This window comes from Ostrinia nubilalis, chromosome 19 (assembly GCF_963855985.1).
Source record: "Ostrinia nubilalis chromosome 19, ilOstNubi1.1, whole genome shotgun sequence".
NCBI lineage: Eukaryota > Metazoa > Arthropoda > Insecta > Lepidoptera > Crambidae > Ostrinia > Ostrinia nubilalis.
In genome coordinates, this window is record NC_087106.1 from 597,932 (window position 1) to 612,693 (window position 14,762).

Genomic DNA, 14,762 nt, shown 5'->3' on the forward strand with positions numbered 1-14,762 from the left:
AATAATTTTCGGAGATAGGTATTTATTAGATAAATTCTGTTCGATTACAAAAGAAAATATTGGTAAAATAAAAAAACAAGAACAATAAAACAATATTCATAATCGAGACAGACATACAATATTAATAAATTCGAAATCTGTTATGGCAAAAATACTTTTTAGTTATCTAACAACATCGCTTATAAATAAAATAGACATGCGCTTGCGTGCGCAAATAACAACTGTCATTTTGGCGTTCCTTCCACGAGTGCTTTCCGAAGATAGTTCCTAAAATCCACCACAAGATGGCGCAGAATTCATCTGCCTACATATTGACAATAAACTCCATGAACATGACGTCATTCTTGACGTAGTCAAACTTGTCGAGGCTGGTGTGCGGGATGAAGATAAACTGCCTCTTGAGCTGAAGCACGGACTTGTCCAGGGCCTCCGTGGAACCCGCCCGGGTTTGGTTCTGGTCTTCTGTCGAGTCGTAATCGTGCCTCTTTGAGGACGACTTGCGACGAAGCTGCAGGGATTTTACGATGTCCATTGCCTAAAAAATTGAAAATATTTGATAAGAAACAAATAGGGAAGATTTTTTTTCGTTTTTATCGCTTGATCTAGTCCAAGACTTGGATTTAGGCTGTCTCGGATATCACGCTCTATCGGATGTCTACTTGTAGTGCGCTCTATGAAATAATTACGAGGCATATTAACTAACGCATTAGCTTTGTACGGCCTACGGCACGTGCACGTCAAGAAAATCACTGGCATCTTACTTAGAAATTACTTAGCCACCAGTCGTTTTTGTTGGGGGACTTCATCATCAGGTGATTTAGTCTCCACTGCAAGAGAATTCACCTTTTCTACCAATTTACCATTTCAATTGGTTTGGGTGACTTATCCTTTTTTTGCGCAGTAAAATACTTTGCGTATACTCCCCGCCCCGGGGAAGGGCACGGGTTATGTGGGACTCCCTAGTAGTCGGTTGGCAGCAATAGCGGCTGTCAACTGACAAGTATACCCACTAAAAACCTGCGGTGCACCCTCTGCGTTTTACTGGTACGACGTGGGGTCCTACCGTTTTAGATCACGCCGTACCAACGCATGGCCCAGCCTTTGCCGGGCCTCCCGCGCTAGAGAGGGGGTCTACCGGTACCTTGGTCCCTGGTAGATCCCCCCAGACATGATGGGACCGTGCAATGTGGGTGATGGGCCCCCCGGCCTAACACCCACTTGTCTCACCTAGGGAGGGGGAAAGAGGCGTGCGAATCTCCTTCTTCCCGGTCGTCTGCGCCGGATTGGGGGACTTACCTGGCTCCTGTTAGCGGGCTGGTCCTTGAGCACGATGTTGACGCCGAAGTCGCAGGGCCACTCCAGCAGCGCGTCGTAGGGCCCGCCCACCAGCCGCACCGTGCACGTGATGTGCCGCCCCTTCCACTTGCCGATGCCGTTCAGGTTCACCTCGGCCTGAGGGATAGATACGATGATGAATATCTTGATAGAGACTTGACGCCAAGAGAGTAAATAAGCAATTGTCATGACTACAAATGTCGACCAACATAAAGCTTATGTGACGGTCTGATCGAAGACAATCTCTGGAAGCAACTGCTAAAGGAAAATCTTCGGTGATCTCTCGCTGCGGTCGTTCCCTATAGACTTAGAAAAATGGGACCAAGAATGTGGGCTCCCGCGCCTTGAATGCGGGCCAGAACAACCAATGAAAGCCTTTAAAAAAGTATTTAAAGACCTACGGAAACAAAAGCGCTGTCCTAACGCAGGAAACCTCAATGAACAGCTGTATGTTTCAGAAAATAATGTACTCGTACCTTCAAAGTGTATCCGTATTTGCTGGTGCGGAATAGAGGGCTGCTGAGGACCGTGTCATTGTCTTTTGCTTCTTTCATCCGAGCTGAGAAGTTGTCTATTCTCCAAATGAGGTGGCCTGAAACGAGAAGTGGTTTTTAGTCTTTCAGATTGGAGACATGCAGTCAGTACGGCGCCCATTATCTAATATACTGCCATTCTCGCTCAATAACAATACTCTTGGTTGAGAATCAGTTCTGCACTTTTCTTACAATATTTGGTGATAGCTCGTGAAATCTGGGATCGTCTAATTAAAAAATCCTTCAATGATCACTACTACCTTATAGGTCTCTATTCAAGTACTAACCATTTTCACTGCCAGTCTCACTGTTCTCAAAGTTGACCCTGGCCTGAAAGTCGGCCAACTCGGTCCGGACCTTGTGGTAGGACTTGGTGAGCGCGCGCAGGTCCCGCGAGATGACGTCCATCCGGCTGGCGTGCTCGGCAGCTTGCGCACGCGCGTCTGCTGTTGACACTTCCAAGATGGACAGCCGGTCGATAGTCTGGGGATGGAAGATTAAAATGTTCAGTTAGCTAGAATATTGGGTCTGGCTATTGAATGTCAAAAAAAAAAAAGAAATCAAATATCGGACACGCAAACATACCAAAAAAAAACACAATGCAGACAGTAAAAGGTACTTTCGTGCCGAAACAACACGCCCGCTCCATAAAATTTATTATACTGATTTTCAGCAGAAAAAGCAGCAACTCGTTAAAAAAAATTGTGACGTTAACGTGTGTAACGTTCACTTAAGTGACTTTAAAATATTTAGACTGTTTTTCTAGGTAAATTACCGATTGTAAGCATTTACTAGCTATTTACATCGGTACGTCCAACAAGATGATACAAGGAACTTGATCTTATGGTAAAGATAATACTGAGAAAAATGAGTGATCTGTAATAAAATTCCACTAACCGGTTCATTCGCTGCGTTCTGCAGCTGCATCCTCACTGCAGACAGCTGCGCGAGCTGCTGCGAAGACCGTCTTGCTTCCATGAGCTCGGCTTCCAGCGCGGCCCTGTTCTCGGCGTTTCTCTCGCGCTCTTCTTCCACAGTCCTCTTTATGTACTCGATTACTTCCTCTGGGAAAATGGGACAGTCATTTTTCATTACTTGAACTTAATTTGTTCCCTGGAAGTTGAAATACTTCCAAGACAGCTTTTTGTTTAACAGAAGCTCAAGGAAGAAGAATAGTGAAGTGACGTGTTTAGTGCCACCCTGTCACATTTGCGATGTCTATTGGCCTCACTCAGCACAATGTGATGACCTACCTTCGTCACTATTGGTGACCCATTTCAACGACGCTCTCGCTTATTCTAACAGACCTCGTTTAGGCTGGTATCAGGCTAGAGATATCAGTGTCCAGCTCTAGGTATATCATGGTCGAAATCTGATGACTATGTGACATGAGAAGTATACGGCCGAACAAAAGACATCGTTGCTACTACTACAACTCCAGTGTATCCAGGATTTACTGGTACCGGTGACGGTGATGATGCCTCGACTTACCAAGGTTGTTGACGGCGCGGATCTTGTTGTCGTGCTGTGTCAGTGCTTGCTCCAGTAGCTCGCGCTCGTGCTGCTCGTGCACCAGGCTGCTGACCGTACTCTCCAGCCGCATGACTGTGGACAGCTGTTGGCTTTGCAGCTCCTGGAGTATGAGACAGGCCAGTGGGGGTCATTATTTCACTGATGTTCTTATAACGAGACTTAAGACGACTTTTATATCAACTTTACATTATGATTATATTGCGCTGAAAAATCAGTAAAATTCACTGTGGAATCAAAACTGAAAAGGAAATGGGCGAGGCAAGTGTCGAATGTATTACGCTGAGTAATGGATGGATAACGTCGAGTGACTCAGAGGTCGCTAAGCGACGACGACAATAATTTGAAGATCATATCAAAGACAAAGAATGCTTAAACATCGCAATTCCATCTGATGCCGTCAGAAACTGAAAACAGAAAAAACAGGCGAAAACCGATTAACAGTACTTTCTTATGACTATTCTACTTGGAAAGGTTGTTCTGCCTCCACGAAAAGTATCTTGGCAGATGTACACTATGCGGCAAATTGTCCAAATCGAAGCGCTAGCCCGCACACCCGAAGTATGGGTAACGCACGCCAGAAGACAGGAGAAAGTAACCGAGATGGTGTGCTACGTCTTGACCAATTTCCCACATAGTGTACATCTCAATCTTCTGACCATCTGGGTGATTAGATTCTTCTGTGGACCTAAAACACAGGTATAGTACCTGCAGTGCCAGCTGCACGTTGGCCAGGTCGTGCTTGAACTGCGCCGCCCAGTTGGCCGCGCGCTCCGCCTCGTCGTCCACCGCGGCGCGCAGCGACACCAGTGTCGACAAGAAGTGCTGACTCTTCTCTTCCACCAGGATCAGCTTAGAGCGCAGGTTGTCGATTTCAGTGGACTGCACGTCTCGTCTGGATGATTCTTCTGTGAGAACCATTCTGGGGATGGAGGATATACGTTAAAAGATGGCTTGAAAACGCAGAAGTAAAACACGATAAAACTGTCTAGCTAGATCTGTACCTACAGGCAGGTTGAGCTACTATACCTTATGACAAAGTTCAAACATTTCACTCATGCGTTTGCTGTTTCACGATCATCATTATGTGTAGGTAAACTAAATGTTTGCTAGACTTGGAATTTTAAAAATGGGGAAATCAAAGCAACCATTTATTGACCAGGTCACTGAGACAAAAACTAAATTACGTTTGAGTGCTGATAATAATAATGAAACTACATCGGCGAGACAAACCGAAAAATGTATGTTACTCACTTGATGTTGGTGACTTCCTTCTCCAAATAAGTGACACAGTCGTCAAGAGGCGACTGCCTCGGAGACCAGGTGTGGTTCGATACCGGGGGCGGCGGTACAGGGTCTGTCTGCCGCGCGTGTGTAGGGGAGGTGGATGATCGAGACTGGAACACAGTTATTATGATGCACTTTATTTCTAGTACATATCATTTATTTTTAGCAGCGTAGGACGCCCAGCGCTGGACTGACCAGATCAAAACCGCACTCAATGGTCCACTCCACGATTGCACAAGAAAGGCTGCAGTGCGGGAGGAATGGAGACGGATTGTGAGACTTGCCACCGGACCTGGTGTGACGACCACGACCACTCTGACAAGAGTGTAGCGACGAAGAAGGACGTCCACCCACAAGGTGGGCCGACGACCTCACAAAGGTAGCAAGAAGGCGCTGGATGCAGGCCGCCACCAATCGGCCATTGTGAAAATCATTGGGGGAGACCTATGTTCAGCAGTGGACATCCTATGAACGAAATGATGATTAACTTTTATTTTTACTCGCATCCGTAAGAATTGTGGCTTTGTGTTGCTCTTCTTTTTGTTTTTGTGTGGGGTAGTATAGCAGCCCAGCCTTAGTGTAAGAATGTCCATCTTCCTTCAGAGTAAGAGTAGTAAATGTACCTTGCTATACTGCGGGCAGTCTTTGGCGTGTGTCTCCTTGTGCTTGCGCTGTATCCACGCGCCGCAGCGCAGCGGGCACTGCTCCAGGATACTGCCGCATAGCTTCAAGTGGCTCTGAGAAGGGTACGAAAGCATTATAAATAGAAATATACGATTTACGATGGACCGACGACATCGTAAAGGTAGCAGGGAAGCGCTGGATGCAGGCCGCTACCAATCGATCAACGTAGAAAGCATTAGGGGAGGCCTATGTTCAGCAGTGGACGTCCTATGGCTGAAATGATGATGATGATACGATTTTTGTCTTTAAGATGTTAGCTGGTTCGGTTTCAGCTCGGCGACATCAGCGACCAAGATGTAGGTTTTGGCCATAGAAAGGTTGCAGTGGTGGAAATGAGAGGTTTGATTTGTGGTAAGATGTCAAGCCATAACACATTTAATGGTCTGATCTGTAGTTTTTTCCAGTCCCATCATATTTCTGCTCTAGGAATAATGAATTTATTTTTTTCTGCTCAACGATATTTTTTTCAAACGGATCATCTAGCAAAAATATTGATGATTGGTTAACCCTTAAATGCATAGTGTTGCCATTTGTCTACGAAGTACTTTTTTAATTATAAAAAGTAACACATTCTATAAGCGTTTCTGAACGTACGCTAATATCATAGGAAACATCATAATAAAAATAAAAAAACCGCAAATGAAGGTAGATTTTTAAAAAAATTAACCGATATTTGACGTAGCGATCGCGAAAGAGAAAAAATTGGTAGTGTTAAAATTTGTGGTATTTGAATTTCGGATTCAGTGAGAATTAATTGCTAAAACGATTGGAAAAAAATACATACGTATTAGAAATAATGTAAGAATTCATTATTATAACTTATTTTTTGGTAATCTATCCCGAATGTGCCTTCGACTTGGTTTTTGTGTATGTAGCCAAATGTCTACACCATGCGTTTATGCCCTAAAATTGTTCGGATAGGAATTGTTACATGGTTTGCTTATTTGGCTTTTCTTTTCAGCATGTTTGGCTCGCTATCTGAAAAGGAAATTGAGGCAGCTCGCATCTTTAAATTATGGTGCAGTCTCAGAAGATGATGAAAATTTAGATGATGATAACATCGATTTTTACCCAAACTTACAGGATTTATTGCATGATCTTGACGAGGAGTCCATAGATCATAATCTACCCTTGGAACATAACGAAGACCTTACCCTTGGAACATAACGGAGACCCTTCCATAGTCTATGAAGAGGAGCATATATTAGTTCAGATGGTGTTTCGTGTCAGTTCTATTGAGATTCGTCTTAATAGAATACGAATATTTGAAGTAAACCCTTTTTGAGTAATGTATAAATTCGTTTCGACTACAATTTTCGAAACAATGTCATCGTTTATGAACTGGATAAAGATCTGAAATGGCTCCTCCAGGTCAGATATTTCTGTGGGCAGTTCCGAATCCCCTAAAAAAGCAATGCCATCTTCGTCCCATGGTAAATTTCTTTTTTTCCAAATCATCTACGTGACCCGTACGGCTACGTGATCAGCAATTCCTGGAATACCTGAACTTGATTGCGATGAAGTACCCGCCACAGGTTCCGCCATGGAAACACCATCTAATATGTGCTCCTCTTCATAGACTATGGGAGGGTCTTCGTTATGTTCCAAGGGTACATTATGATCTATGGACTCCTCATTCAGATCATGCAATAAATCCCGTAATAATCGATGTTATCACCATCTAAATTTTCATCATCTTCTGAGACTGCACCATCATTTAATGCAGCAAGAGCTGCCTCAATTTCCTTTTCAGGTAGCGAGCCAAATATGCTGGAAAGAAAAGCCAAATAAGCAAACCATAGAACAATTTTATGGCATACAAACGCATGGTGTAGACATTTGGCTACATACTGTTATTTTTCAAAAATATACTTTTTTTTCGTACTAAGATTTTTTTTATTATTTTTCCCCCTATCTGTGACTAAAAACCTAATTGAAATATTTTTTTCATAACTAAATAAAAAATCATGCATTTAAGGGTTAACCTTGGATCAGATAACACATTCCACGCCTGATAATACAATCGCACTGAAGCCGATACAACAACATAATCTGCGATGAGCGATTGAATTAGATGTTAGGAACCATAAATAGACAGTTGATACAGATTCTTTGTTATTAATAGTTTGTATTGTTGCAAATCAAGCCAGACTATGTCATAAACCACTTGTCTTTTTAACTTGCAAGGTTGCCACTATAACCATCGACATTAGAAAAGCGGCAATATCTACAAAAATATCGAATTCGCACTATAGGTGTGTTGAACCGCGAGACTCCTCCAACAAGGTTTCCTACTTGAGAGAGAAAAAATAGGAAAACTTCGTTAGAGTAATCAAAAGTACTGCACCTGCAGTTGTCCCAACTCAAACATCTCATTGCAGAAGTAGCACGCACTCTCCCTCGCGTTCCTCCGCCCCATCGTGCCGTCTCCCTCCCCCGAGGCCCTCTTGTTCAAACTCATTGCCACTGACACTTTCTTCAGCACACGTTTTAATTTTTCCACTTTTACGTCTTTTAGAAACTTTTAAGAGCCATTTTACATTTTCGTGCGAATTTCTAAGATTTTGGAAGCATGAATTACTATCTTAAGCAACACCCAGAGATTATTTAATAACTGCGAAAGATAGGTCAATCCTTGTTGTTGACCATTAATGAAACGGATTTACTAAAACTCTTTTGCTTAATTCACAGTGCCCCATCTCCCACAACCATTTTACGAAAAAATTGCCGCAGACTCATTTTCAAAGTCCTGTATCTATTATTTATGCTCATATAATAAGCTTAAAAATATATAGGGTCCTTCTAAATCAGCTACGTTCCGTTTAATGGGAGCATGTATACGTCACACTGAATACGTTCCCAAAGTTTGAGCCAAAAATTCAGGCTAGTTTCCGAGATAATTAAGGAAACAACTTCATTTCTTATCAACCCAATACAACACCCTGTTCAGCTGATTCACTACTACACCGACAAAAACGCACGCACACGAGCTTACGTAATGGCCGCCATTGCGCTTGTGCTGCCGTTGGGCCACTGGCCGCGAACACAAGAGTGCCGCCGGACGACGGACCGGGCGCCACACAAGCTATTCTAGGGCTACTACTAGTTATTTGAGGAATTAAATTAAGCAGAAAATTAAAGTTTATTTATTTTTGGTAACATAAAAAAATCTTATGTGGTAAGTACTTATTTAGTGGCCTTAATGGAATGATGTTTATTCAAAAGTTCGTTAAAATACTTTTGCGCTTGTAAAAATCTTTCATTTCAAACGTAGCAACGAAACGAAGCAAAAAGTTAGTTGCCGAAATCAATGACTTATTTTTATGCCATACACAACTGGGATAGTTACCATGACTATGAAATTTAGAATTACGGTTATTATTACGATAAAGCAGGCACATTTTTCATGTTAATTTTAATCGCTTAATATCCCCTTAGCAAATTAAATAAAAATGTGATTCGTAATTGACTCGATCATAGCAGAAACTAAACGCTACTATCGAATTATCTACCTGTGATTATCGGCAGTCTTTAGTATTCCGAAGTAAATAAGTAAATAATTGTTCCCAACTATCAATTTTAAACTGAAATAATAATCATTAAAATCATCGTAGAAACAAAAAAAAATTATAAAAGTAAATAATGATAGTTTTATTATTATTAAGATTAGAAAGAATTTTGGAGTTGACATCCTTATTTATGCGTGGCGGAGTCGGTGGTATGTGGTGGTATCAAAGACAGCCGTCCCTCACAATAGCCGACCGCGCTAGTGTTGTAAGAACCTCGAGTCTTTAAAGTCTTTATTTTGAGACTTGAGTTTATTTTTAAGACTAGGACTCGTTAGTCACATGAATAAGGGAATAATTGAGTCTTCCGAGTCCTTTCGAGTATTTTAAGTTCTTTGAGCTAGACTGAATCATGACATGAACTTGAGTTGGTGTATACTAATAGGCAATAATGAGTGATTTCATATCATCATCCGTATGTTATATCCTAATTGAAAATAAAATAAATCGCACAATACAAATGTAATATCAATAAAATTGCATTAAACGCAAATAATCGAATCAGAAGTATCCATCTAAAGACTGACGATTTTCGTAATCAAAAAGTTAAAACGGTCCAATAAAATAATAAACACACAGTCTTAATTCATAGCTATTTTATTTTCTTCAAACTTTTAATAAGTAAGATTCCAAGACTCGAGTGTCGTATCGTACAACACTAGCCGGCGCGCAGCAAACGAACTTTTAGACACGTGCCGCCGCCTTTAGACACGTGCCGCCGGCCGCCGGCTAGCGCAATGTACACTCACCAAAATAAAATTAAGAAATGCAACAAACTTTTTTTTACTATTCAAATTAAAATTGTGTTTATTGTTAAATCACAGGTACATAAGATAGGTCATAAATAAATACCAAGTTGGAACGGAAATGATTCGGAAATTTTATTTAACTAATTAGGTACCTACCTACCTCATCTACTTTTCTATTGTAATAGAAATGATGACATTAACGATTAATTTAAGAATGGACTTTGATTTAGGATAAATGGAATATCAATACAAACAAATTGAAGAGTTTTATTTGCTTCAATAGTCTAATTTAATGTTTCTAAATAATTGACTAGGCCATTGAATTACCTTCACAAAACAATAAGTTCGATTAATTTTTAATTATTATCTGTTATAGGATATTTTACCATGAAATACTCAACATCATAATTTAGATTCGAATCAATTGAAATCGAAAGCAAGCAGATAAAATAATAAACAAATAAGTTTCTTTTTTGTCGTCGACTGTACGCTTATGCCAACTTTTCGGCTTTTGCTTTGTCGGCGCGTGCGCTTTGATTTAATTCAGTTTTTTATTAGCTTTCTTGTGTGAAGGTGCGTTTTGTAGTGCTCGTGAAGTGAACTATGACGCACAGATGTACAAATGCAAATAAATTTACTAAGACGCGCCTTAAAAATCATGGCCTTTGCTGGTTGATTTTTCGATGGTATCGTGAGTCCGTTTTACTGTGATTAACATAAGATAATAAGGATAGACAACGATATGAGAGTAGGCCTGCAACATTAAAGTGATAGCTCGCCCAATCAGTCGATCAGCTAATCGGCTATCAGCTGTGACGACTGCTGTGAGTTGTTATGACGTGAGTGTAAACAACAAAAAAGTGTGCAGTGGTAGTGAGCGTTGTGTGTGTTGTGTCTCGTGTTCCTGTGCAGAATGAATACACTACAGCTTTGTTGTGTGAGTAAAAAATACAACATGTTCCATTATGTAAGACGAAATGAATTTTTATTTTTGTTAGAAAATGTAACTTTGTAAAATCATTATAAAACACATACTCAAATTTGGTGAACTTGTTCAGTGTACCGTATAGATGCCCCCATTAAAAGGAATGTAGCTAGTTTAGAAGGACCCTGTATAGTAATCATCGGACATATATTCTTGTAGTCCATTAATGAAATAGATTCTTGAATTTCATTACCATTATTGAGTAAAATCTAAAAATAATTTGGCAAATTTGAAGATTAACGTCACATTTTGATCGTGGTTTTTGGTTTAAAAACACAGCAATAACTGCAATAAAAGTATCCCAAAATAAAGAATATTCATTGTAGAATTGATTTCTACAGTTATTGTTTAAATATTAGTAACCACTTTGTCAAAATATTGATGTGATTATCAGTATAAATTACAATGCGCAAGCCGACATCGATTAGTATGGCGCGAGCGCCCGTCAAGGCAGGACCTGTGTCATTTTTCCCGCCGTGACGTTTACGTGCGTTCGTGTCGTGAAGCGGTGATTTGTACGGCGACCAAATACATTTGATACTATGCCGAGAGGCTGTTTCGAGTCGGCCGGCCGAGCAGAAATTGAAATGATGAATTTTAATTTCTTTGACGGATCTGGGTGTAACTATGTATAATATGTAGGTACCATGTATTTAATTTAATAAATAAATTATAAAAAAAGTATATATGTTACGGTCAAAGTGATAAATGTGAAAATTATGAATAATCGCCGGTTATTATGAATAATTACCGCATGATTCGGTAAATGTGATTAATATGAGGTAATTTATGTGTGTATAAAACTAAATAGGCGGCTTAGGGGTGGCCCAAGGGCCACCCCCGCCGCACCTTAACCTATTTTTCACTTTAAATCAAAACATTATGTTATAGGCATCATGGAAGAGTACCTAATATTATTGAAAAAACATTCCAAACTCATTATGCCAAATTATATTAATATAACATATCAAAACGTTCAAAAGTTCGACTGTACACGAGCACGTACACAAGATGTTGTTCTCTTTTATGAAATTTGTTAATACTAAGGTCGAATTATCAAATAATCACTGTTAAATGTGATTGATTTATCACTTTTACCGCGACTGTCGGTAATTATTCATAATAACCGGTTATTATTAATAATTTTCAATTTATCACATTAACCGTAACATATCCATTATGATAGCACCCTTAACACAAGCATATTGGTTGCCTACTTTTGGACTAGATGGCGCTGTGAAATTGTCCAAAGATTTGTTTATTTATTTATCCGCTTTGAGTTTTGTTTCGTGAAGAAGAAAAAGAAGCGTTTTGTTTTGTTGTTAAATCTATACTAATAAAAGAGGAAAGATTTAATTGTTTGTTTGTTTGGAGGCAATAGGCTCCGAAAAAAATTTCTTTCACGATTTAGAATCCTATTTTTAGGGTTCCGTACCTCAAAAGGAAAAAACGGAACCCTTATAGGATCACTTTGTTGTCCGTCTGTCCGTCCGTCTGTCAAGACCCTTTTTCTCAGGAACGCGTGGAGGTATGAAGCTGAAATTTATATCAATTACTCAGGTCTACTGTCCCTTGAAGCTGTGAAAAAATCAAACTTCTAAGCCAACGCAATCAAAAGATACAGCCGTTTATGCCGCAAATTTTCGACACTTGCAAGGGAATCAAAACCTACAGGGTGCTTCCCGTGAACTCAGAATCTTGAAATTTGGTACGAAGCAACGTCTTATAGCATAGATAAAGGAAAAATTACGAAAACCATAAATTTTTAGTTACATCACATAATATATATTTTTTTAATAATTTTAAACTTACTACCCATTTCCTCATAAACGCGTAGAGGTATTAAATTGAAATTCATACCAAATACTCAGGTCTATAATACCTTTAAGTTGTAACAAAATCAAACTTCTATGTCAACGCAATCAAAAGAAACAGCAATTTAAGCTGCATATTTTCTTGAATCTTGAAATTTGGCATGAAGCAACGTTTTATAGCACACATAAAGGAAAAATTCCGAAAACCTTAAATTTTTAGTTACATTACAAAATATATATTTTTTAATAAATATAAACTTATTACTTTTTTCCTCATGAACGCGTAGAGCTAACAAGTTGAAATTCATATCAAATACTTAGATCTAATTGCCTTTAACCCGTGAAAAAAAAAAAATTCTAAGTCAACGCAAAAACGCAAAACGCAAAAGTACAACCATTGATACCGCATATTTTGAAACTCGCAACTACACGCAAGGGAATTAAAACCTAAAGACCACTTCCCGTTGACATAGAATCTCGAAATTTGGTAAGAAGCAATAGCTTACAGCACAGGTAACAGAAAAATTCCGAAAAGCTTAAAATTTTAAGTAGTTATACCACCAAAAAAATTGTGATTGTAAACATAATTTTAGTTACAGCAATGACAAACGATAAAGAGATCTTTGTCTTAAATTTATGCTCCTCTATCTTTCCCCATTGTAATGTTATGAATTTCATTTTGCAATAAAAATACCATAGTTATGACTCGATTGTCGTAATGAACGAACTTTGTAAACCTTGCAGGTTTGTACGGAACCCTCGGTGCGCGAGTCCGACTCGCACTTGGCCGGTTTTTTTTCTATGTAGGCTGTAAAATATTTTCAAAAACTTTAGTCCAAAATCTTTGATAAAATTCGACGTTTAATAAATAAATTAGATAACATGTTAATACTTTTTTTTTCAGTACGATTTTAGTACTTGTTTTTCAGAAATTCTACGATTTAACTAAACTTCTAAAGTGTTTATATTTTATGCATAATTTATTAACTTCTAAAATATACATAATAATATATCCTATTGATAGATGACGTGCTTCGTATTTTATTAAAATTATTACCTGACTAGGTTAAAAAGGTGTGGAATGTTATTTTGGAGATAACTTGGTTCCATAGAAATATAGAGAGATGCTAAGTAATGCGCTGAGTTCGAAACTAAGTGTCGTATTAGAAATTCACACACACAAAGAAATCAAATTATGTGCTCATTATCCATTGCGGTATCAGTATTCAACGTTCGAATAATCTTTAGTACTATGCAAGCAATATAAACTGTTTACATAATGACGTCGCTACTGTCATCATTGCTTTCACAAGCAATATGTTCCAATTTGTCCCTTGTCACATTTCCCTTTAGTTTCTGTGATCTGTGCTTGTTTCTAAGTTGATATCAATGAAATATTCCTTAGTACTTTTGATTTAAATTTTTTTATTTTATTTTGACACGTGTTTGAAAAATCAAGGTCAGATTACAATAAAATAACAAGTGAAAACGTAACATTGCATTGCAACTCGCAATTTCGCAATATTGATGAGGAGATTCCATTGGAAAGTCTGTATTCATTCCTAGGATTCCCCTAACACCATCAAATTCAAGAGAATTCAAGAGAGTGCAGTTTCCCATCTCATGCTTAGGGACCACGGTTTAAAATAGTGTGGTTGCATAGAGCCTGCAACGGGCAACCGCGTGCGCAGCTGCTCATACTAATTTTCGATACAAAAGCAAGTGTTGGCGCCCTCACGAGTTTTAGCGGAGTTCCATATGGTAGCGGGAGTAGACTTAATGGAAATCTATGCTTCTCCGACGACCAGTTGTATGTGGAATACTCCAGAGTATGCGCACACAATAGCCTGGTGATTTTAGCACCTGAAGGAAAAACAAAAAAACATTGTTTACAAAGAAATCTGCGGCAGGTGTAGTGTTTTAATTTTGTTTTAGAAAGATCTCATAATTTTGTAAGTATTCAAATATTTAAACATAATGATGTGTAGATTTTATATCAAAAAATATAATCATTTAACAAAATTAATTTTCTTAGAATATTTTAAATCTATAATGTAGAAACCATTTTCCACTTCATCGCAGAAGAAGTCGCGGGCAAAAAGCTAGTATGAAATATGTAGTATTGCCCGCGGCTTCACCCGCTTGAAATTTAGTTTGTCACAGATCGTCATAAATTATAGCCTATACATTGTTATTCTGGTCGACGCTAGGGATGGATGAGCGTCGCTGTCGCTGGCGACAGGGTCTTCTGGTTCAGGGTTCATGGCGTAGGTCTCAGG

General features: G+C 39.1%; 1 protein-coding gene across 1 annotated transcript; it reads right to left on the reverse strand.

Moving 5' to 3' along the window:
* Window positions 1-7,901, reverse strand: LOC135081009 (TNF receptor-associated factor 3). The gene is made up of 10 exons (XM_063975731.1): window positions 7,717-7,901; window positions 5,309-5,422; window positions 4,653-4,795; window positions 4,107-4,320; window positions 3,360-3,501; window positions 2,766-2,932; window positions 2,156-2,351; window positions 1,812-1,927; window positions 1,297-1,452; window positions 1-535 (listed from the first exon to the last, which is right to left on the reverse strand). Exons 1-10 carry the CDS (start codon window positions 7,828-7,830, stop codon window positions 305-307), a joined length of 1,593 nt encoding a protein of 530 aa, XP_063831801.1. The 5' UTR covers window positions 7,831-7,901; the 3' UTR covers window positions 1-304.
* Between the last annotated feature and the right edge of the window lie 6,861 nt (window positions 7,902-14,762).